This window comes from Cheilinus undulatus, linkage group 2 (genome assembly GCF_018320785.1).
Source record: "Cheilinus undulatus linkage group 2, ASM1832078v1, whole genome shotgun sequence".
NCBI classification, from domain to species: domain Eukaryota; kingdom Metazoa; phylum Chordata; class Actinopteri; order Labriformes; family Labridae; genus Cheilinus; species Cheilinus undulatus.
The window spans coordinates 34,722,325-34,748,513 of record NC_054866.1 but is presented as its reverse complement, the minus strand read 5'-3'; the positions used below and the strand labels follow the sequence as shown (position 1 = coordinate 34,748,513).

The window sequence follows — 26,189 nt, the reverse complement described above, 5'->3', positions numbered from 1 at the left end:
AACTCTATGGAAGCCCTGAGTGGACATAGTAATTTCATACATGTAAGCACTCTGTGTGGTAAGTAGTCTAGCTGGTAATGTATAATGTCCTTTTATTGTGTGATATCTGGTGCTTTTTTCAAAGTATGGAAGTTGGAATTGTTAGTATTTATTGTATTAATTCCTATGATGTCTGATGCTCTTAGGCACTTTATATAGTATTTTCAAATTTTGTACTTATATTCTTAAATCTTGATGTTTGTACGTCAGTGTATGTTTTAAGCTGTGAACATCGCACTACTCCCCAAAATTTTCCCTTGGGGACAATAAAGTATATCTTATCTTATCTTATCTTATCTTATCTTATCTTATCTTATCTTATCTTATCTTATCTTATATATCAACATTTTTTGAGTTTTCTTTTGTCTTCATAATGTAATGGTAGCCAAGAATACTGATTAACTAACATTCATGAAATTAATGACTGTTTTTTTATTTGAGTTGTGATTTCTCTTCAGGAGGAAGTGGTGGGTCCTGATGCCTGACCAGTTGAGAACCACTGAACTAGTGTACTGTAGCTAGTAGATGCCCGAACTCCCCATGGTGAAAACAGGTGGTACTAGAGAAGGTGCATGCTGTGGACAACACTGAACCAAAGAGAAATCATCCCACAGTAGGATGGTTTAAACCTTTTAACCCTTTGGGAGACTCCAAAAGTCAGACTGGGGTTTATAAACTGTGACACAAATATTTTAGATTTCATGGTAACAGTGATGGCTTCATATGACCCAAAAAAGCAAAAAAGACCTTCTGTGACAAGATGTACTGTCTTTAAAGCCTCCTACAGACTGTGCCTTTTTATTAATCTTAGAAGTTTCTGGCACAATGATGTTTTTTTTTGTGGTCAGTCAGCAACTTGTGGATGAACAGGGCAAGATCAGTGACTATGAGGCACTGCTTTTTCCAAAGGGGGATTCTTGTGCAGGAGCACAAGAATCATTATAATGTAGCTCAGCAATAAATCATCCCCCATTGTCAGCTGGTAAAAACAAAGATACTGTAATTGCAGCTGGATCGAGGAGGACTGAATCATGTGGTTGTGTGGGTTTGAAAGTTTGTTTTTCGAAAAATTCAGCCACTTATAGTTCAGTTCAATTTTGATTATATATTTTCCAAAAGCTGTTTTTCATGTTTTTCATCCACTCCTCATTTTGAATCCCATCATGTAAGTAATCTGCTGTTTGTGTTCTGCCTGATGTGCTTACTCACACCTACCTGTGATTGTTCTTCTTGTTGGAAGAAGTTGCTTTAATTATTAGTATGAATATTGCTATAATTATGCAGCTTAGTTGCTACTAAAATAATTAAAAACAGGAAAAGACTCATACTCAAACATATTACTGAATTACTGTATTTGCACTCTGCTGCTGTCAGCAGGTTTATAGTATTGTTAGATAATGACATAAACAGTGACAAAAACAGCTGAATGTTTTGGGGGTTTTATTAATATTATGATTATGTTTATGCATTTGTTTTTTAAGCGTTGGTCTATTGTTTTGTTATAACAAATAAAGATCTGTCTGTTGACTTTCAAGCATTGTGTAGCTGTCTTTTAATTCTAAAATGCAATTTTTCAAAAACCTGTAACTCCTCCCTAAACATACAAGCAAACCAAAGTATTCTAATGTTAAAAATGGCTCATTATGGTCTAAAAATAAAAATCTTCATAAAAAAAAAAAAAAAAACACTTTGCAGTGAGCTTGTTGTCATTCGTACCTGAAGGCTTCGATGATGTAGGAGGTGACAGCAGCCCCGCCCTCATGTGGGTTAGACTGCCAGGTGAGGGTGACGGTGTTTTTGGTCACCTCTGTCACTATGGGTTTCTGCGGAGGCCCCGGGAGCTGAATGAACTCTGAAACTCTGGAAACTGATGAAAGTCCGTCCTCTGTTACACAACCAGAAAAAAAGCAGCCATGTTACATCAGAAGAGGTGAACGGCTCTGATGAACATTTGGGCTGAACTGGAGTGGGTTTCTTCTTATTACGGCTGAAGACTCTTGTAAAGAACATTGGCAGCGTGAGTTTTGTTGGGTACGGAGGTGTACTGTGAGAGTGACGGAGTGTGAAGTGTAACAAAGAGACAGGAGTGTGTGCGTGAGTGGTGTGAGTACCTCTGACAGTCAGCATCCCACTCCAACTCGACTCTCCCATGGGGCTCGACGCTACGCACGTGTACATCCCCGAGTCCGTGTCCTGTTACAAAGAAATCATCTGTTTAAGATAGACAACCCAAAAACCGTAAAGAGAACAAATGCTGGAAGCACTTTCAAAATGTTTAAAGAAAGTTTAGATCAACGTCAAGGACTTAAGAAAAGTTTGATTCAAGAATGTCCTCAGCAAAATCAGCACATACTGAAAATACTTTCAATACTTGATGCAGTCGTAGCATTTTATTATCATCAACGTTACTTAAAAGCACTTTGGTCACCCTGCTTTTAGGCAGTCAGCTTTCTCTATAAGAGCCACAACAGTGATTTATGCCTTGATGGAATACATTAAATGCTGCAGGTCTACTTTAAAACTGAAAAATCAGCTGAAAGATATTCAGCTCTGGTATTCTATTGCTTTTAACTGAAAAATATTCTTCTACTCTCTTGTGATGGACTGAGGTGTGTTTCTTTCACTGCATCCAGAAAGTACTGAGACCCCTTTCCCTTTTTTTCAGTTTGTTATGTTGCAGCACTAACCCCCTGCTGCATGGGGGGGTGAGGTCATATTTGATGCACACTCATAGTGATTATACATATCTTTAGGCCCTTTGAGAACATGTCCCCAGGCAAGTGCCTACCTTTACCTTAGGTAAAACCGTCTATGTAGGTAACTCAGTGCCTATTAGTTATTGAACTATAATATATTATGTAAAAAAATTAAACATTCATATTCTCTGTATAAGTTGCATAAATTTGGTACATAACTTGTAAGAACATGGCTCATACAGTAAAGTGTTAACTCTGCAGTGATTGATTTTGTTGACAACTTTGGGGCCAAACGGCTTCAAGTTGACATCAATGCTAATAAACTATAACATTAACCAAAATTTAACAGGAAACTTTTAAAGCAGTATTTTAACTAACAAATCAAGCAGTATAGGAGCACATTTTCCTTTTTTTCCATTATATCTCTTTCCACTTCATGACTCCAGAAGAATGTTTCTTTTTAGCTCAGTTCCTGGCTCCACCACCTGAAATAGCAAACTCTTGACCTTCCAGATACTCCACTTTTGGTGGTCAGGTAGTTTTAGTTTTCTCTGTCTGCAGGTAACAGTCAAGTCAAAAAGCACCAAACAGCAGATGGTCAACATCAATTCAGCATGAGGCAGTTTTGTCACATTTAAAGCATGCACTCAAACTAAAACGTGCATTGCAAACACTTTGTGTCTAAAGTGTGATTTTTAAGCTCTCTGTTTGTTTTTTATGTCAAAAGGTCAATACGAGCAGGAAATATTCGTTTTTGAATTTTATGTAAAAATTACTTTTACACATGGGTACAGTGTTCCATACTGTACAGGAGTGGTGCTGGTAGTTTTTTCATAATTCCAGCATTTTATTTCATTTTTTAAAAGAGAAAAAAGTCCTTATAATTTTACTATCTGCTTATCATTTATTCTGTAAAAAAATTTAGGTGATGTCATTAAATTCTCCTTGTATTTGTGTTCATTAAATATTTTACAGTGGGACAGCTTTAAAAAAAACATATCTAATTGGATTTTTATGCATTAAGTTTGAGTTTGGCTCACTTATACATCTTTTTTTTTGTTTAATTTGCACTATTTGGGAATCCCTCACAGTCTTGGGATACAAAAATACCAAATTGTTGTATACTTAATTGTATATAAACACAATTATTTTAATCTCGGGAAAAAAATTTCTACAGGTGCTGTGTATTCTGTGTATAAAATCTTGATGTGTAAGTTTGCACATTTTCTAAATTTATAACTCTTGAAAGGACATCATCATATTTCGATATATACATTCTTAAAATAACAATAAAAAAATTTGTGTGTGTTTTTAAGGTCCTGTCTCTAATGCAGTATGTTAAAGTAAAACAAAATGTTCCTCTCACAAAAGTTAGGGTTGTGCTGAAAAAAATGATGTCAAATATGAGGATGGTAAACATTTGTGTTTTATATTTTCAAAGAGAAAGTATTAACAAATGCCTTTAGAGTTCCAAGGGTTAAGGCAAAAAAGGGTAAAAAACACTTGGACTATGACTATCCAGTGTTAAATTATTTGAAAAATACTGTTTGGTTTTTTTTTCACTCCCTGAAAAGTGGTGGTATGGAGATAAGAGGTTTTGTTCCATCACCAGCTTGTGGTGGCACTTTTTTCTGCATAAGGCTGTACTTAGTAGTGAAGAAAAAAAAAAAAAAACATTAACCAATATACAAAATCAACTCCCCTTTATCATCAGTTCTGGTCCTGAAGACCTCCTCTTAGGATATAACTGGATCTTCTACTGTTAAACACTTCACATATGTTCAGCAGTTTGCCACTTATCTTCCTCATCTGCTGTTTGTTGGTTTTTGACTGACAACAGCTGCCTGATGCAGATTAAATTAATGATAGTAAACAAAAACAAAACATGAGCCATCATGGATCAACTCCTACAAAAGCGACAAATAAATAGTGATAAAAAAAAAACAACAGTAGTTGGCATCATCAGCTTAAAGCAGAACACATAGAAGGGTGACGATTCTTTCTTAGGGTTTAACACTTCACATCACGTGAACACTTGGGTCACTGTTGCTATAAAAATTCCGATTAGATTAACTTGATGTAAAGGATCTGTATTGTTTTCTATCCTTTTCTTCAGCTTTGCCATCATCTTTTAACTCTAAGGTAACTCATGCATACCTAAACTGTTTCCCTCAGTCCTGCCTGCTCTAAAAGCCTCACAGCTACAAACCATGAGGCAGCATCTCTCTCTACTGTACCTGCCTTCCAGTTTACATTATGAGGTGTATACACCTGCACGCTTCACTGACACTGGTTGTTCACTCACAGTTCTGCCCCTACTGAGAGCCAGTCTGCTGGAACCATCATCAGACCATATGAGATCATCCTCTGCAGTGTTGACCTCTGGCTGACAGACAGACAGCGCGGCGGGTGGTGCAGGTGAACTTCTTTAGATGACTCAGACTACCGCTGAAATATTGATGACGGGCGGGGGCATCAGCGGGGTAAATATTTTTAGTCGCTCGCTCGTCATCTCCATTTCCCCTCTTATTTTTCCTCCCTTGTCAGCCCCCTTGATGCCACACTAATGCATCTCTTCTGTTCCATTGAGCACATTGGCATGGCAGATTTCCCCCGCCTCAGCCGTGCAGCGGACCGAACTTTAATTCTCCAAGTTTGCTGAGCACCAAAGCCAAAGACACAGGGAGGGGGAGAAAGCGAATAAGCATACAGTCCTGGGCAGGAGATTTAATTAAGAGCTGGTCAGATGATTAATCATCTATCCCCAGTCAATTAATGGAAATGATGCTGCTTTTGCTCAGTCCTGCCTGCATCCGCTGCCCTCCAGGTGGGGTTAAAACACAAAGGGGGCTTCTGACTGCACCTCCATCAAAGCAGAACACATTAGCATTTACAAACAAGCACCTTCATTAACATTACAATTATACACTGCACAAGCACATAATTGAGTTGGAGAGATATGTGCTGCCTTAGAGAGATTAGTCTTTGAAACCTGCCTCACCTTAATTTTACTAACAGAAAAAGGAATTTATAATGGAAAAGGAGAAAGAGATATGTTGGCACATTGGCTGTGGAAAAAGTCAAAGAAGGTTAGAGATCAGACGGGAAAGTTTTGTTGTTATTACTGTCAGTCACAGAGTCAGTTTTACCCTCAGTTTAAGGACAAACATCTGTCAAAGCTCCTCCTTTTAATGCCCTTTCCGATAAATGACTCTCACTTAATGTAAACATACACACCTTTATGTCCGTGATTTGTAGAGTCCCGTTCTCCATCAAGGTCACCCGTGGTTTATTTCCCTGAAGTCTCTCTTCTTCTTTCTCCCATGAAATCCTGACTGCAGGCCCTCCAATCACTCGGCAGTGCAGCTGTACAGTCGCACCGTGGGACACCGTCTGATTGGCCGGGCCTTGGCGTATAATCGGCGGGACGCGACCCGAAGGACCTGGCAGTTCGAGGGCAGAAGAGGCAGAATAATATCATGATCAGCTTTAAAGTGAAGGAAAGTGCAGGAAAAATGCGGCTGGAAGGTGTGCAAAAGACCCACAGAAAAAGGGACGACAACAAAGCTGCCAGAGCAAAGGGTGAAAATAATTTAGCTGCTTAGCAGGCAGAAAACAAAAGGCTGCACAAAGAGGGAAAAAAAGCCTAAATCTGGTGCTTACAAGCTGCCTGGGGAAGAACATTAGGCTTGAAACTCATTGCTCATTCAGCAGGGGGTTTCTAACGGACTTTTTCTTAATCTTTATGAGCCTTATTGTTATGCACCTATTTAGTAATTGATATGTTTTCTTCTCATTACAGCAGAATAAAAAAATAAACCTCCCTCAGGTTCAGACTTGACTGTGCAGACTCACCTCCCTCCACTTCCAGCAGCGCCTTGGTCAGCACACTTCCTGCCACGCTGATGGCCTGGCAGATGTAGAAACCCGAGTCCTCGGGGTGAACGTCTGTGATGGTCAGCTCTCCGCTCATGGAGACGGAATAACGGCCAGACTGTGATGGAGGCTGCCCGGGGAACAACAGCATCTAGACACACAACAGACAAGAAGAGGGGATAAATGTTGTAACAATCATACATTAGTCTGTTTTGCCAAATGCCAACTGCGGTTTCCAAAAGTCAGTTCATCAGCAGTAACAGCCGCAAACATTTCAAGAAATGTGAAGCAAATTAAAAGTAAAGTTAATAATTTGATGAACTGTGTCAGTTTAAAGGTTGAAAGTTAATTCTAGGGGCGCAGGTGGCAGAATGGATAAGGCGCACGGCCCGGGTTCGAATCCGGCCTGAGGCCCTTTATCGCATGTCTCTCCCCGCTCTCTTCCCTGTTTCCGACTCTATCCATTGTCCTCTATCAAATAAAGGCACAAAATGCCCAAAAATAAACCTTTAAAAATGAAAAAAAAGAAAGTTAATTCTAAGTATATCTTACCTTTAAAGCCTATTCAAACAACCACCTACATCCTGTGATTGACAATGAGTGTGACACTGAGAAGAATATTAAAATGCAGTGTCTTCCTAGGGTGACCATATGTCCCGATTTACCTGGCACTGTCCCGTTCTCTGGCTCTGTGTCCCATGTCCTGACAAAATCTCTGTCCCTTTTTTGAACAACTCATGTCCAAATTTTAGCCAATAAAAACCAAAATGATGCACCATGCCTGCTACCCCTTCTCTATATTTGTCTGTATATCAAGACTTTTGATGTTGGAACACTGGAATGAACATGTGACATTCAGACTTTTTATATTTAGCCTAACGAATGTACCACCCATCAAATCTCACTTCTTATTTACATGTTTCACTCAATCTCGGTACGCTGACCTGACCAGCTGCTTAATGTTAGCTAGGCTAGATGTCATGCTACAATTAAGTTACTGTTTTCTTTTTTTTTCCAGGAGAGGAAAACCTTTCTTTTAAATACTAGGTGATAAATATGCAGCGTTCTGTAGACATATAAAATACTGATTAAATCCAGTATTCTGACTTAAAACTAGGGTTGCCAACTGTAGCTGGGATGTCCTGTATTTTAAGTAGGGCTTGGCAATTAACCGAAATTTAGATTAAATTGTAATATGGCCAACTGCTATTTTCAAATCAGAGAAGGTGCAATATTTGCTTAACCTGAAATGTGTGACAAAATACCAATTCAACACAATTATTTGGAATACACATCAGGCAAACATTCAAGTTTCATTTTTTTCTTACTCTTATCATAAAGGTGAGTAAAGTATATATGTCAGCTTAAGGCTTCAGTACATCATTGACTTCTCTTCATATGTTTTTTTTTCCTTTGCCAGACATTCACAACCCACTAAAGCAGCTCCATGGCCCACTGTTGGATCCTGGCCGATCAGCTAGGAACCACTGAAATAAAAGAACAGCTGAGGCTAGGAAAATTAATTGGTCGGTCATTGAAGTCTAGGGCAATGTTTTTGCCTTTTTTAAGCACATAGTAAATTGACACAAAACACTGCAAAAGCCCAGATTTGAGCACAATTGTCTACTGAATGGGGCTCAAAATAAGTGTAATTACACATTTTTGACTTAAAAATAAACAAAGAAATGCTATGACTCCAGTGAAGAGAGTAGCTAACCCTATAGAACCCATTAATCATACATTGAGACTTTTCACACCAAAACTCAAACTTTATGGTGTCACTCTGGGGTAATAATAATCAATATAATTATAATAATAATATAATAAAACAGTTGAATGCTATTTCAACCAAAGTATAATCCATCTTGGTCCAAAGATTTTGGCATGATCCTGGCTAGAACAAAGAGCACAACTGATCAATGTTAATGTTTTAATGAGATGATGCCCAACAAAAGACATTTTTGTGCTTTGTCCCATTCTGTTTTTCTATAAGGGGGATGGATGTGAACAAGGGGGAAGGGATGCACATCAATCCATTCAGCCATCCATTTCATTCCTCTAAGAGGCTTAGACTTCAGTGTAGGGGCAAGGTTATAAGGCTACACATAATCCTCCAAATACAGCAGAAAGCTCCACAAACAGCCAAGCCATGCCTCAACCATTCTGCACACTCAAGCTTATTCACAAACTCTGAGGCTGAACTTCTTTTTTACCAAGACCAGCCTTTGAAACAACATCTGAAGCTGCTCCTCCAAGTCAGTGATCCCAGCTGCTATAGAGCAACAGGGTATTTATAGTTGTGTACAGTGTGAAAGGAGGACAACATGTTTCTGCAGGTTTGCCCTGAAGATGAAGCTTCCACACCTGGCATACTTCCTGCCACATCTCCTTCCTTCCTTTCTACTTCTTCAACACCTATTTTCTCCTCTTCCCTACACCACTCTGTGCTCACAAGCAGGAGAAACGCTTTTCGCCAACGCAGTACCGCAATGTCTTCCAACTCTTTGTCTCTTCTCATATCTTTGAGCCAAATGCAAATGTGCTGTGCTCTCTAGTCCACCTCTCGCTCAGGAAAAATGTGTTTTAAAGAGTGTGGGCAACCCAAAAGAGATAAAAAAGGTGTCAGAAAAAGTAGGATTAAATCAGACAAAACCTGTTCGTGTTGCAGGCTTTCTCGCCTTTAGAACAAAGGAGGTGTGAAACGATATGAGTAAGGTTTAAAAGAAGTGACGCTTATCCGGGAGCAGATGTACCCGTACAACGACTTGAAAACAGGAATTTACAATACAGAGTGTCTGTTGCTGCTGTATCCAAGCTTAGAGAAGTTCTTATTCCCTGCTCCAGCTTCTTACCTGGCTGCCCTCTTTCTGCCAGAAGATGGCAGGTGGAGGATTTCCCGTGGTGCCGCACTCGAAGGTGACGCTCCTCCCCTGGGAGGCGATCTGATCACGGGGCTTTGAGGCAATCTGAGGGGGAACTGGAGGAGAAAAGGAAAAGAGAATACCCATTAAAAACCTCACTTCTTAAGTAAAATGTATCTTATAAATTCTGTTTCTGCTTAAGGACATGGTGGGGGAAAAAGAATTTTGTCCTTTACTCAAGTAGAAATAGTGGCAAAACACTAAAAGAATAATAACATGCAAAAATGTTTGAAAGAAGATATGACAGAAAACAAATCCGTTTAAAATTTACACACATACATACATATGTCACTGATCATACGCTAACCCCTATTCCAGAAAAGTTGAGACAGGTAAAATGTGTGCAGAAACAGGACTAAATGATTTGCAATGTTCAATTAAATACAGCACAAAGAAATGTAATGTAACTATATAATGTTCAAAATGATAAAAAAAAAAATGCTGGCAACAGATTGCAAAAAAGCTTGGACAGCAGCATTTACAACTGTGTTACATCACCTTTTCCTCTAACAGCACTCTAAGTATCTGGGGACTGACGACACCAATCATTACAGTTTTGAAAGTGGAATTCTTTTCATTCTCACCTGATGTTTAATGTCTGAAGTTGCTCAATGGTGTATTGTTACTGTTTCATATTTTGCACTTCATAATGTGCCATACATTTTAAACAGGAGACAGGTTTAGACTGTATGTTGGCCAGCTTACCCACTCTCACTGTGAAGCCATGCTGTTGTATCTAATGCAGACTATGGCTTGTGCTGTCTTGCTGAAATAAGCAGGGATATACTCAAAAAAAAAGTCTGGATGGAAGCAGAATATCTGTATAAACCTCTCAGTATGCATGGTGCCTTCACAGATGTGCAAGTTACCCATGCCATGGGTACTAATACACCCCCACATTATCACAGATGCTGGCTTTGAAACTTTGCATGGATTACAGTCTAGACGGTCCTTTAGTTCTTTAGAATAAAGGACTTGACAGCCATTATTTAACAAAATGTTGAAATGTGCCAGATAAGGACCCAGCCCTTTTTTCTGTCTGAACTCACAATCTCAATTTCAGAGTGCTCCTCTCTCAGATCAATAACTGTTTCTAGGCTAAAAAGTTGGCTTCTTTTTTCCTAGGTAGTATTCATAAAAAAGCTGAGTGTTTCGCTCCCTTTTCCAAGAAAAAAATCACAAAGAAAACAGAAACATTGTAAAGGAATCCTTTCCTATTATTGAGTTTTGATGTTATTCATTACTTCCACTTTTAAATCATTGTTAACCTACTTTTGCCAAATTCATTTCCCCATTAAACCAATTTTTGTCTGTTTTAACCAATTTTTGGTACATGTTTTGACTACTTTAGCCACCCATTTTTACCTCTGTTCAACCGCTTTTCACCATCTTTGTTTTTTTTCTGCTTTTTGTAACAAATAATTACTGCTTTTATCTAATTTTGTTCTCTTTTAACCTTCTTTTGTTCATTTTTGCAACCTTTAAAAAAATTTCACCACTTATTTACACCAATTTTTGGCACTTTTAACCTACTTTGCCAGTTTTCACCCCCACTTGTCAGGGCCCCAGAAAGCTCTCCCCTTTCTACCCCCTTACTGGCGACTTCGGTCCCACCCCTTCTAGATTTCAATTGGCTAGTGAGGAGAAAGTGACATTGATGAGCGCAGCACTGTTCCAGAAGTTGGACTGTTCTTCACTAAGGGCGCTTTGAGCATGGTGGCAAAAACAGCTGATGCTAGGAGCGTTTTTGTCCGCACACAGCGATGAGCTCTGAGAACACTGGAATACACTGCTTTTGATTTGAAAATGATTACTGCCAGTGGAAAAAAGCACTAGCTGGAGAACATAGACCCTTAATGTCTTACCTATGGAATGTTCCAAGTGATTTTTCATGCTCCTATCCCAACTTTTTTGGAACATGTTGCAGGCATCAAATTTAGAATGAGTATATATTTTTTAAAAAACACTTTAAAGCTCATTAGTCTGGAAATTAAGCCTCTTGTAATTGTGCTATATTCAACTGAAAAAGGTTGAAAAGGATTGTAGTATTTTATCACATTTTTCACATTGTCCAAGTTTTTCAGGGATTATGGTTTTCCAGCTATACACAGCAATAATGTAAGTATGATAAAAACCCATGCTATGAAGGTTTTTGATCTTATTATCTTCCTGATTCAAGAGAATAATATGAGCTGTGATTTTTTAATATGTCTGCCCTGATCTTTCCTCCCTCAACACTTTATATTTGGGGGCAAAATTAACACATAAAGGCAAAAAAAACTAATAAAAGTATAATGCTGTATATCTACCCAGAAAGAAATGTTTCTACATTACTGATAAATGTGATTAATAAACAGCATGTCTTGTTTCTTAGCTGATCATGTCTTTTAATTTGCCGGTTCTGTTTTCTGATTAAAAAATCTCCTGCAGTCTTTTAAGCAATCTAATGTAGCCCTCTTAGCATTATTAGCAGGCTGCATATTGCCTCCCCCTGACACCTACTGTACCTCATGGCAGCAGTAACAGGCTACAAAAATAACTGTAGAAACAGTCCATCTGTATGCTGATGGTCTTGTTTGCTTTTGAAGGTCAGAAAGAGGAATCAAGATAAATTCTTTTATGTTTCATACCAGTTTAATTGCCTTTAAATGTCAAATCTTACAGCACTTATTCTGCATGTTCCTAATGACGGATGAATCATCATTCAGGACATGTGATTTTTCACAATGATGTTTCTGACTGTCTGTGACATTTCAATTGTGAAATCTATTTATGTGGAGCTAGTTTTATGTATTATTAACTGAAATCAGCACATGAGCCCCTTCCAAATGGTGCCCATTTTATGTTAAATCCTTTCAATAAAAGTTATATTGAAAAAGCTTTGTGGCAGTTATTCTCAAAATTTCCTGAAGTGGTTGTCATTTTCTTTCAGTTTTATTGGATTTATTAGCCTTGAAGGAAATAACTTTCTGTTATTGCAAGACATGCTGCAATCACACATAGGCCCAAGAGCACAAACAGAACCTACAGACATGCATGTATAGAGATACAGTATGGGAGAGTGGGGGGGCTGCACAGGGACTGGAGTGGGAGTTCATGTGCCTTGCTCCAGGGCACCTTGGCAGAACTCTTGAAGGGAACTGGCCCCTCTCCAGCAGCCTGATTTCCATACTTGGTCCGTACCGGGACTTGAATCAGCAACCCGAGACCCTACGGACTGAGCAACTGCCACACAAATAATGCAACTGATTTGAAATATTACAGTTAAAGAGTGTTCACTGGTTGGGTACAGTCTAAATCCTTTAATAATAAAAATGAAAAGTTGCTCTCTACCACTGTTTTGGCTCGTTCTGTATCCATAAAACCCTCAACAGCTCCTAATAAGAAAGATTTATAAGTCTTCTCTTTAACCTTCAGAGTGTTCTGATCTATTACTCCACCGTCATCTCTGATGAGAGCCATCACCTCTTCGTCCTCAGAAGATAAAAAATCATCACAGTGCGTGGCCGACACTCCACCAATGACATTTACTCACACATTTTGGGAAGAGGTCTGAGCATGAGCTGCCAATTTCCAGCTTGGGTCAGATCACTGCATAAGCCGCATCATCCCAGCCTCTGTAGATTTACACTGACCACCGCCTTCTACCTCCCGTCTGAATAATTGGCTCACGCTTCCCGTTGGATGACAGAGGCTTCTGCAGCCTGAGTTCATCCTCTCTACAAATCTCTGCACGCTGAATGTGCAGACACACACACACACACACACACACAGATGAGCATGCAAACACATTTTTGGCTCCATACACAAGAGATCTGAGTCATCTGTGTTGAGTCGTAATGTTCTCACTAAAAGCATGCTCCAAAACACAGCAGACCTCTCACAATGTCATTAATGTTTAACTGCTTTAATTGTGTTCGTTACGATGCTCTAATGTCTTTAAACAAATATGATGTGTTACTCTCATACAGCTCTCGTCTGATGACTTTCAGCATTAGGCTCATATCAGGCTTTCCTAATTGCATTAAGAAAAGCATTTCTTCTCTTCTATGGGTCCTTGTCGCTGTGGATTTTTGTTACGCAACTTGCATTATTGTGTTTATCACAGATAGAGATGGTGCCACACAGGCTTGTGTTGTGATATTATGATTGTTGCTAATAACTTGCAGGAAAAAACAGTGGGCAACAACACACCAGCTGGTTGAAATCCTTAAAGTAGCAGAGAGGTGCAGTGAGGTACATTCTTTTCTTCCTTGTCTGCAGGGGAGTCAAGGTTTTTCCACATTTATTCTAGTGTATTTATTTAGGTCAGAAGAAAATATGTGTTTGGCCAGGGTTCAACCTGAATAAAGAACTTTCTGGCATGTTTTAAAGACACCTTTTCATCATAGATGAGTCACCTGCAGTCCTCTAGCCAGGGATTTATATATATATCAAAGTGTGGGAGAAAATCTGGCAATACTGAAAAAGTAAAATCAACACTCGAGGTGCTACAACTGCTACTACAACCTCCATCACTATTATTTTTCATAGTAAGTACTGCTTAAAGAGCTTCTGTATAAGTTAATAAGCACAAATGTTTAGGAGGTGCAGGTATAGTAGACTCAAAAACATTTCTTAATTTTTCTGTCTTTATTATTTTCTATTTTCTTGGCTTTTTTCTTAAACGTTGCCATTATGATGGAAAATATCAAATATCAGACAGACATATTATGTAGAACTTTTAGGCATATTTGGGCCAAAAATTGAGCCCGAAGAAAAGTGTAGATGTGGTGAGTAAACATGGTCTATAGGACTGATCATCCACTGGCGGCCCGAGGGCCATATCAGGCCCCCCAAAGCTTCCTGTCTGGCCCCTGAAAGAACATTAAATTCAGAATGGTAGGAAAAGAAGATGTTGTGGTTTTAAGAGTATATTTTGGCTTTAAATGTCTGTAACTGTTATCCCACAAATCCATCCCACAAACAATTAATATTGAAATAGTTTCAGAATAACTTAACATTTGTTCTGTTTTTACAGAAATTCCCTGTCATAATTAGTAGATATTTAAAAAACAAAAAAAAAAGGGTTAAGGTTGGCAACAGTGCTGCAAAAATGACCAGATAAAGTGGGAGAAAAAAGGGTGATGAGTGGCTAACGGGTTGTAGAGTGCCACAAAGGGAGAAAATTGTCAGAAAATCAAGGGTCCTAAAGCCATGGGTGGTCTCCAGGTGTATCACCAGAGGTGAAAAGGCCCAGACAATAGAGATGTCTTCAAGCTTGACTTTGGCTGCACAGCAACACACACGTATGTCAACAATTGTTGAGCTTGAGCTTGTTGAATATTAAAATAATGTTTGGATCCCACACATTTGAATGTGGTTTTGAAAAACAATGATGTGCAACATTCTCCTATGATCATTGGGGAGTGCAAATCTAGGATAAAGTCAGGCTTAAAGTTGTCTTGAGTGTTGCCAGCCTTTGTGACTTAATTTATCTGTAGCATGTTTTCACATTTAAACATAACTTGAGTTTTTATTTTTAAAACAGGCGCTAAAATCACGCATGATAATGAGATAATGATTTGCATATAGGGAGAGGTGGCTCTGGACTAGTCAATCAGTCTGAGTTAAAATTTGCCTTTATAAACTCAGAAATCAGCCGTCTATGAAATTCTTATAGTTCTTATGTTTATTTGTGCAAAAGGCGAAGGATGAAAATAAGACAGCAGTATAGATGCACATACAGAGCAAACACTTGGGACAAAAGAGACCCTTAAGGCCTATAAAAGCATCCTTTCTAACTTTGGTATAGTTTCTGAGAAGTCCGTCACAAAATCCAAAATTCACAAAAGCATGTGAAGTCTAAAAGCAGGAAGACAATTTAGATTACATCCAATCAGTAATTTATTTAGAGCATAACGAGCTCCTTTTAGGAACTTCCCTAATGGCTATGAAGATCAATAATCAGGCTGAGAAAGTATACCTGATGATGTCACAATGACATCTTCAGGCTTTAATGGACCGACCTTTATTCGCACCTGAAACTTTATTACTGATATTTATGTGACAGACAACAAGCTAATAGCTCTGTGGCATGGTGGGCAAAACACCAGCTGCATTGTGGGAAACAAAGGATTCTGTGTGCTTAGAATGTGACCCATTTAAGAGCTTTTTCAGTCAGGAAATCTCAGCCTTTAATGCAAGTATTTTGATCATTATTTCTTCCCTGATTTTCCCTTTGACTCTGAGTCCCTTGATGTTATGAAAAAACATTTCTTAATTCCTGGAGTTCTCATTAATAATAATTGAGCACCATGTTCAAATTTGAAATTAAAGGTAAAGGCATCGACTAGGTTCGCATCAAAACCTGTCAGATGCTCTCTGAACAACTAGCAGCAAACAAGGGAAGGATTTACATGGTGTCACAGTATCCTGACACGCTCCCCTCCATACAGCAGATGTGCGTTTGATAGGACGCCTTAATCCGCTGTACATTAAGTCAGTACGTCTGCGGCTTACTTAATGCCAGAGTGCTGCAACAGGCAGGCTGTAAACATCTCAGTGCCTAATGGAGGAACTTATTTACATCATTAAGCATTGATTGTTGATCTAAAAACCATTTAGAATGCTGTCCAGGATTGAGCACAGAATAAATGAGCGTAACACAAATGCATGTTTCAGCGAGGAATTAGATGGAAAGGGAACTTACGGAGCAGGCCGACTGAAATGATGATAGGGTTTGAAACATGATGGAGAAAGATGGAAAATTAATGAGATGGATGAAAAGCCGAGCCACAAAACAAAACGGGTGAAAGTATGGAAAAGGAAGCCAAAAAAAAAAAAAAGGAGAAAAAAAGCAGACTGAACATTAGGCTTGGATTTCATTTACACTGATAAAAGCATTAGTGGATGAAGTCGTCTGAGACTATTTAAACCGAGACACACAGAGGGAAAAAAAGGGCACAGGGAATGGGGAGGAGGCAAAAGGAAGGAGATAAAGAGACAGGAAGAGAGAGGGAGAGAGAGTCATGTCTTATTAATACTGGGACTGCTCTCTGGCAGTGAGTTAAAGCACACATCTACCAAACATCTGTCAAATGGCGTAATCCATACGGTTTAGCATAAGCTCCTGGCAGCACCACTGGACAGGGACTCACAGAGATGCACCGATATTAAAAACACTGAGCTTTGGACGGAAAAGGGGAACTGGCTTTTGCATGATACTGTTGCCATGTGACTGGGTGTTATGCATGAACATGGCTCTAGATATGAGAGCCTTTTTTATGCATGCCTTAGTCTGTGTGTCTGCCTGTGTGTGTGCCCGTATACAATATGCATGATGTGTTTCTTACCATGGACCTGCAACATGGCTGAGGCCTCTGTCTTGCCCACACTGTTCTCAGATGTGCAGGTATACGTCCCTTCATCCTGTTCCTTCACGCGGAACAAACGCAAGCTATTGCCGTTGCGGATTTCAAACCTTTGGAAGGAGAAAAGAAGCGAGATAATAAAAGATCTGACAGAAAGGCAGCAACAAAAAAGAAAACCACCATGCTAATCTACACAAAGCGAAGAGAATCTGCTCGCTGTACAAGATAACGTCATTTCTTTCCTTGTCAATCAGCCTGTTGCAAACTGTTTTTTTTTTTTTCAATCAGGTTGCATCATCATGAAAGGAGTGGAAGAATGAGCCTTATCTGCCTCAGATGTTGTATCTGGTTCTAGGAAAATTTCTTGAAACAGTTGAAAATCAATTTGAGAAAGTGAGATTATTTTACGCAGTGGAGGATTTACACAAGACTTACAAAGGCTTTTCAAAGCTTTTCACCTTATACCAGCAGGTTAGATATAAAGTTATGATAGAGTTTTACCAATTCCCAAACATTACAGCAGTGCTGGAAACAAAATTTGGAAGATAAGCTGTAGGCACCATAAATTGTTTATTATTCTGCTTGATCATATTGAGTTGGGAAATTGTTATTTTATCAACCTATATTTTGCCACATTCATTTTACTCTCTATCTTCACAAGCTTTGCAGGACCATCTGCTGAGAAGCATCCCCACAGCATGATGCTGCCACCACCATACTTCACAGTGGGGATGGTGTGTTTGTGGTGATGTACAGTGTTTGGTGTCTGCCAAACACGGCATCTGATAAGACCATTTTGATAAAGCCCATAAAGCTTTGACTGGTAAAGAACCAAGGCAGCAGTTGTTGTATGAAGAGTCTCTCCCATCTCAGCTGCTGAAGCTTTAACCCCTTCAGGGTAGTAATAGGTGTCTTGTTGCTTATCAGAGGGATTTTCAGTGTCATGGATTTTTTTTTGTATCCATCCCCTGACTTATACTTTTCAATAACCCTTTCACTGAGTTGCTTGGAGTGTTCTTTTATCTCCATGGTGTAATTGCAGCCAGGAATGCTGACAGTGTCTTTATTCAACAGTCACTTGAGACACATTCACTGCACTCAAGTGACCCTCATTTCACTACTTGTGTGACAGTTAGCACCAATTGACTGGACCTCTGTTGAATTAGGTCGGTCACTTTAAGGGGGGGGGGGGGGGGGGGATTTATGTACTCACTCAATTTACCTTACAGGTTGCTGGCAATGGTTCGTATATCCATTTTTCTTTATTTTAATTGTTGTTATAAACCAGTAACATTAGTCAACCTTTTCACCTGTCAATGGGTTTTAAGTTAACAAACCTTAAAGCAATAAAAGTGTATCAAAATTAATTAAAAAACACATTTTTTTTTCATTCCCTGAAAAGTGTTGATTTTAGAAATAGGAGGTTTTGGCCCAATGCAAGCAATATCATTGTGAAGTTGACATTATATTGTAGAAATCTGTGTTTACTGTAACATTTTCTTGTTGTCATAAAGCCAAACTATATTGACCATGATTGATTTATAAATTCAATAAAAGTGTAAAAAAAAAATCCAAGGGCATAAATATGTTGAAAGGCACAGTAGGCCTACAACCGATACAGCGCTGTGATGCTAGGTTGTGTTGCTTTCCATTTCAAATGAATAAATAAGGAAAAAATGTTCACTTAAAGGGTTTATCTGGGAAAAAGATTGATAGAACTTTACAGAAAATATTGACTAGCAAAGAGACTATTAGCTCAGCAAAGCTAGCATAAGGGTAGAAAAAAAACATGTAACTAGGTGTTAAAATTAAAAATCCCCTTTGTTCGTTTATAGTTTTTGTTAATATTTAACTACAGACTGACTTGATGTGTAAGCCTTCTCTCGTAGGCAGATTTTAGCCTCTGGATAGGTTTGCTCTTGCTCCTGTCGTTATGCTAGGCTATGCTAACCAAGGAATCAAGTTTAGGATACAGACAAGAGGCTAATACAGTTTTTTTTGTTTGTTTGTTTGTTTGTTTTTTGGTTTTCTTTGTAAAAACAAATTAGCTAACTTTGTCTGTAATGTAAAAAACTAGCTACAGTCCTCAGCTAGTTAGCTTATCTTAGCATAAGAGGTAGTAAACAGGAGGACACAGCTAACCTGGCAGTGTGAATTTTGTCACAAAATAAGCAAGCCAGGACAATAAAGCATACATATCAAATACAGATTAACCAAAACATTTTAAACTCTACCTTTACATCCCTTATCTCCAGTCTTAATGCTAAACTTAGCTAACAAAAAAATAGCTCTGTTAAGCTTATCAATCTCTTCATCCAACTGGAGCCAAAAAAGCAACAGGAAGAGAAGAGCTTCTTTTCTAACTTCCAACTTTTTATTCTCTTCAACTTTTATTATCACTACAGATTCTGTGTTATGACTCAAACTCCATAATGAGATAATGCATATAGGAGGTTATGCACATTAATATATAAAGGACTAACTGCATTAATTCATGGACTGAATATATAGCACAACTCAAGAATGCTGTATTATCCCAGCTCTACCATTTTTTAACCCACAATGCAATGTGTTACTAGCTGTACATTGATGATTTCAATGTTTGTATTGTATTATTTGTATTATCAAGTTTTAGAAAATAAGGCTAGACATAGACATGGAGAAATAAAATCAATTATATGATAGGCCAATCTAAATTTACACTGTATTGGGTTAAGATAGAAAAAAAGGTTGAAAGTGGTCACAGGAGGATTCAGCCTGCTAATGAATCCTCTTTGGTCTTTTTCCATTTATGAATTTATATTAGCAGTCTGACAGACAGGCATGAATTAATGAACAATTACTCCACATACTATGTTTTCTGGGTCACATGAGTTTTTAATCCAATACACAACTCCTCTCTTGTAACTCTGAATTTCTTATGCAGTATGATGTTTATGCATCACTTGTGTCACCCTCTCTGTATTGGGCTGTGCTCTAGTCTTTCACTGACTCACCTCCCACGGGGAAGCTCCCCCTCCTCCCGGCGCCATCGCACGGTGGGGGCGGGGTCTCCATGGACCTCACATAGGAAATCAACGGTGTCTTCCTCCATGACCACCTGGTTCACTGGCCTCCGTACCAGCACAGGACGCTCTGCAAAAAGAGGACAGTTGTAGGCACATTATAATGCTCCTTTGGTAAATCAAAGCCACCAAACTAAATGTCCAAGAGAATCTCACCATAAACCACCAGCTCTGCAGGATCGCTGTCCCTCTCTCCAACCATATTTGTGCCCACGCAAACATACATGCCAGCATCGCTCTTCCTGGTGTTAGAGATCATCAGTTTGCCCCCACGCATCTGAAAAATAACAGCTCAAGAGATTAGTCTTCAGAGCATCCTGAGCGATGGCATAATAAAGATAAAAATCAAAGTTATCAGTGCAGCCTTTAATGGAAAAAATAATCCACATTTGGATTCTCTATTCATAGGATTCCTTCTAACTCAAAGACACTTGGTTTGTTTGCTGCACTATTTAGAGTGTTAATATGACTTATTACACCAACTCAAGCCATGAAATAAAATCAAACACTTCAAATATGCAGTATATTTATGTAATGCTACTTTATGCTTCTGATCTTCAACAGATCAGAGAGAAAAATATATTCCTGTGTCTACTATGTTTATTTTATAGTTTTGACTGAAAAATGCAAACAAACCTTAGGAATAAATGGGACAAACACTTAGGGATGGCTGGTTAAAATGCACTAGCAGCAGTAAGCCTTCCTTTTTTAAGAGAAGATTATTCGATCGTTAAAGTTTTGGTGGAGAGAAGCAACAACACCTAAAAGTCAGTAAGAAGTGCAGGGCATATGGAGGATTTAGATGTTTACCAATGTCTAAATCCCCTCTAATGGTCATTATCCAGTATTATGCTGCTTTGTCCCTTAGGTAGTGAAGACATGACTCGCCTGACTCAGCGTCTCCAGACCTATGCCATGTTTAATTGGTACTGACTCAGGAGATAAAATGCTACACTAGTGTGTTTTTTCCTCGGGTCTTCTTTGTGTTTAAAACAGGCTGAATTGCACACCAATGGAGAATTATGAATATCATGCATACTGGTTGCACTCTGCATTGTATTTGAATTTTACAGATACCATTTTACCATCTCAGTTCTGATGTACCACATGCAATAGTCACATCACAGGACACGGGATGTTAGTCGTGTGATCTGAAGCATGTTGCACCACCAACTGTGCTGTTTGACTAATCAACAATAAAAGCCTGTCTGACATCACCACCAGTAGCCATAGAACTGGCCAATGAGCATGCAGTCTGTGTGTCTCCTGCACATACAGGCAACGCTGCTCCACCCAAGCTCCTCCTTTATGCTGCATCTGACTTAATCAACGTCATTCTGCTGCCACTGATGCCTGCTCTTTCCTTGTAAGCATAGAAAAGGAAGGAATGTCTGCAAATCCTGCTTGATGCTTTCCATGTTGAAGAAAGGCAGGGGGATTTCAGAACAGCCAAATTGCCAAATGTACATTTAAAGTCATACATTTTGTACCTATAATGACACAGGCATTCCACAAGGTGTTTGCAAATCTCAGCTGGCATGTGTTTCTAACACTGGCATGATGCTTGAGGCAGACACATTTGTATCAGCCTCTATCAGCAGCACCTCTTCCCAGTGCTCATTCATTTGTGGCCACTTAAACGAACCTTTAATAGGGTGGATGTGCCCCTGAGCGTACTTTTAACAACTTAAGCTACAGTGCACATGGTGAAGTGTGATGCAACAGACAAGTAGCACAAAATGCAGAGCTTTCATGTAATAAAGAGTTGCAATCATGCTGCCGATAGACTAAATGTGACTTAACATTGCTAGGAACGGCTCGTGACATAGCAAGTAATGAAGTCGCAAGCCACAAGGTTATTTGGAAAATTTTTAAAGGAATCTCTCGCTCCAATTGGTCTCCCTCAGTATGTGTCTCTACCCCTCCACCCGTGTGTGTGCGTGTAAGAGCTGTTGTCATCATGTGACAAAGGTAAGATGCAATGACCATCTGTCAATCAAAAATAAAGCTGCACAGTTCATAGAAATAGTCTAAACTAGCAAAACAAGCTGTTTTTCATTTATGCTTATTGGCACATGGAATCCTGATACCACACACGGGTTTTTAATATTTCAAGTCAAATATCCAGAGGTTTTGAGTATATTTTACCAGTATCTTTTTTACATTTTCACTGCTGTTATCATTTCTCTGCTGGACTTGTTGACAGCTTTTCATGTTATTTAACAATACTTGAATACTTTCTAAAACACTGAGCATGGAGCAAGCGCTCATTCAGCTCTAGATGGTGATTTTATATATTTTAGAAAAACAAAATTTCAAAATCTTTATAACAATTGCCTCCAGATGCTCATTTTACAGACGAGCAGACACAACATTAGAAAAAGCAGATTCAAGAAATGTTCCAGGCCAAAGACACTAAATATGTCAGCACTGCATTATTGAACCCAGTGAATATTCATCTCTGCCTTTCTCATGCTGAGTGAGTGAAATGAATGGGGAGTTAATGAAGAAGCTCCAGAAGAAAAGGCCCAAAACCTGAATCCATACTTGATATCTTTGACGGAAATTACTTTAAAGTGTTTCTTTTAACTGAAGGTGTTGTTTGGCCAATTATGTACAGGAAATAAAGACAAGTTAAGAAAAATTTTCCCCCTCTCTAATCAGATAGTCTTTTTTTTCCCTCAGAAAAAAGGGATACTCAGTATATTTACATGCAGTTAGAATAAGTTGAATTACTGTGATTAAACATGGACTTTCTAAATGCATGTAAACATGTTAGTCTGAATGAAATCATACTAAATCGAAAACTTCAGCCTCAGACTGACACATTTATACAGCTGGAGATCCATTTTTTCTTACACTCCTCAATCAGACCCAACCTGGACTGACTGTTCTGCATGTGCTCCACAGTTTCTGCACCAGCTATGCATGTTTAAATGTTGCCTAGTTTATAGATACAGTGAATAAAATTGGGTAATATTGCTGACATCTAATAGTCATATTCTAGACTGCGATGCTCATCTCTGCAATCAGTGGAAAAAAATGTGTATCTGTTATTTGATCCTTATGGTACAGTAAAAAATCAAAAACAAACAAAAAAATAAAAAAACTTGTGAGATGCAAAAATCCAAGATGGCAGAGTAAACGGAGGGGACCTTCCCTTTCTATGTATTAATGAGGCTTATTCTAAGTTAATACAAATGAATCAACTCTATATGTCAGGTTATTAAACATTTATTTAGACAGGCCTACTTCTAAAACATTTGGTGTCTTTTTTACCAAGCATGTTCTGCTTAATGCTCTTAGGCTAAATATTACATACTGCACCTTTAAACATAAGTTCTTTCTTATGATGCAATTTAGATTAAACGTTGTCATTGATGAATTCACTGCTTGATGCTATTCTTGTAATTTCACACTCTCTGTAGGTTCCTAGTGAAGGCTTTTGTTTTTACCTTATCCCAATGCTTTGACTTATTTTGCATAAATGTTGACCCTTGTCTTCCCTAAAGAGGATTAATGGCAGTTAGCAGAACTTATGTTCAGCCATGTGACAGGCTGCACTGTTACAAAACCTGCATTAAAAATGCCTTTCACTGATTGGTGAGACAAAGTAATAATGTCATATACGCAGCAGTAGCTTGGTTAGTTTGGACATTGCATTCTACTAGTCAGGATAGCCTTAAATTTCCACATGCACCAACTGTGCCATGCTCTCATGGATTAGCTCCAAACATAGGCGAGTACCCTCATGAGTCTAGAGTGTAAACTTGAACAGCTTGAGACAACTGGGCAGAGATTACGGGAAAATATTGAGTTTACACATGAATAGTATGCCAACAGTTGATTATTTAGCCTTTTTGGGGTTGATTTGTAACCTTGCAAAGCAGATGGATACGCCCGTTTCCTTGTTTCTCACTGGCGAATCCATCTTGCAAAGCTCCCATCTGAACTGTTTGGGCCTGGTTAGAAAGTGACAGGACCAATCAGCGACGAGGGGCAGTACTTTCAGGAGCAGCAGAGTCGTGACGTAAACAAGCAGCAGCAAGAGCTGGTGCAGTTATGGGGGAAGAGATTAGCGTGGATGTTGCTTAAGAGAAGTTTTATCAGAACTTGACGACATTTCTTCGTTAAAAGAAGAACAAAGAACAGCAGTGAGTTGTGTTTTTTCAAAAACGACAAAAGTCGAGTAGTTACATGTCTATAGTCGCCATGTTTCGCATTATTCCTCAGTAGCTGCGCACGCGCAGCTTACTAGCAGCTACGTCACATGCTTTGTTGCTCTGATTGGCCCATAGAGATGTGACAGACAGAATGTTCACCCAATCACACTCAAAGGATTTTTCAATGCCTCTGCCTTTTCTTAAACGATTCCTATTGAAGCTTTCTCAGATGGATGTGTGAAACAAATCCATCTGGCATGTCAGGTTAGTTGATTTGTCATTCATTTCAACATGATTCCATGATTTTACTGCTTCTCCCACGGGTGAATGCATTATGAAGTTAACAGGTTAAAGTTTGCCCCAAAGGAAGTGTGGTTTCATGTAAAATTCAGTGGCTTTCCATCTCAAAGGTTAAATTTTACCTGTCAATGGCTATGGTGTAGCTCTGTGTTGCCTGTGCAGCAGGATGAGACATAATGTTGATAGGGTGATGAGTTATGATGTGGAGTCTGTACATTGTGTTGTATTTTGAAGTTCATCAGATACTTTGCACGTTTTTCCAGTTGTTTGGAACAATCTGCTGTACATGAATTGTTGTGGTTTGGAGGCAGTCAGTGTTAAAATAGACCTGCAGCGTATCTCCAATGAAGCAGAGCATGACTCTGGGACTGGCCTCCAGACTAGAGGGCAGGCAGTAGAACTGCTCTGACTGACTAGAGAGGGAGAGATTTGCTCCATACTGCGTTTTGCTAGAGGATCTTGGCGCAGCTGTTGTATGTGAAAATTGTAGGTTCATCTTATATCTTGATGGTGTAACTAAACAATGACACAGCTTAAGTTACAGGTGAACTGGTTTCAATGCAGAGCGTACTTAGGACCTTACATCATTACGTAAGACATGATGGTGAAACAGGGCACAGGCTTTGACCTGAATGTACAAAAGCATAAACGCACAGCAAAAGCTGCATTGTCATGTGTCTTTGAATATCACATAAGCTAAGGTGTGGGGCTCCTCTCATTTGCGTAGCATCTGGCATACAACCAATTAGCTGCTTGCTAACTTGTCAGCAAGGTCAATAGGAAAATGTCCACAGTGTCCAGCTGTAATGAGACATAACATCGACTACTTCTACTTGAATAAATTGATTCAACTGCTGTGAATGTATACTGGAACATGGACAGCAGCCAGATCAAATATCCTAAATGAGCTATGAGAATAGCTCAGCCATACAATGCGTGTAAACGTATTTGTCGGTAGTGGTCTCTGTTAGTATTTGACACAATCTGATGAAAAAAAAAAAACATAAATAAACAGGCCAGGCTCCTTCACTCTTACTGATGGCTCTAAGTTCAAGGTTTTTTCTCCTACTGCAGAGCAGATCATATGTAACATGGCTAATCATTTTCTTTAAAAGCTTGAAAAATAAATTGTTTGGGATGCTTGCATGCTCAGAATAATACAAAATCAGTGCTTAAGTGTGAATTGATGGCATCCATCCTCATTCTCTTGTGCCAGTTTTGTGGACTTTCTGCCAAAAATTGCTTCAACACACAACATGAAGTGTCTAAAAGGCTTAAAAGCTGTGAAAACATCCCACTTCATTGAAAAATGGATGCTTGACTTGCTCAGCGCTTGTTCTGAGTTTCAGGTGAACTCACAGAGATGCGTTCATCCTTGTTGCTGACTCGGACGTTGTTGCGCTTCCAGGACACGGAGGGTTCAGGGTGACCACGCGGAGGCACACACTCCAGCACTGCAATCTCACCCGCTGCCACCACCACATCGCTCGGGGCCTGCCGGAAATCATCTCTCAGGACTGAGAAGAAAAACACAAAGAAATCTAATTAACTCCAGAAGCCCCGTCTGTGTGTCTGATGTATTTAAAACAAAGGCTGGAAATCAGATCCACAGATCGGTGAGCAGCAGCAGCAGCAGCAGCACTGACACAATGAACACTGCCGTCAAAAGAAACATCAATTTGCCTTGGATATCATTTAGACTTGTTTTTCTTAAACACCATCTTCGTGCCGAGGCTTGCCTGAAAACAAGCTTATTTTGGAGAAAGTCGATTATTGT

At 39.1% G+C, this 26,189-nt stretch overlaps 1 protein-coding gene across 1 annotated transcript in view; it reads right to left on the bottom strand.

The window, feature by feature from the left end:
• zgc:77784 (uncharacterized protein LOC402947 homolog) overlaps positions 1-26,189 on the bottom strand; it is a 102,630-nt gene that overhangs the window by 30,664 nt on the left and 45,777 nt on the right. Inside the window, exons 3-11 of the mRNA XM_041811676.1 lie at positions 25,772-25,929; positions 20,106-20,226; positions 19,881-20,019; positions 16,867-16,994; positions 9,464-9,588; positions 6,591-6,762; positions 5,973-6,178; positions 2,151-2,232; positions 1,756-1,924 (exon numbers count right to left, since the gene is read on the bottom strand). Of these exons, the coding sequence (XP_041667610.1) occupies positions 1,756-1,924; positions 2,151-2,232; positions 5,973-6,178; positions 6,591-6,762; positions 9,464-9,588; positions 16,867-16,994; positions 19,881-20,019; positions 20,106-20,226; positions 25,772-25,929 (1,300 nt within the window). The remainder of the gene's footprint in view (positions 1-1,755; positions 1,925-2,150; positions 2,233-5,972; positions 6,179-6,590; positions 6,763-9,463; positions 9,589-16,866; positions 16,995-19,880; positions 20,020-20,105; positions 20,227-25,771; positions 25,930-26,189) is intronic.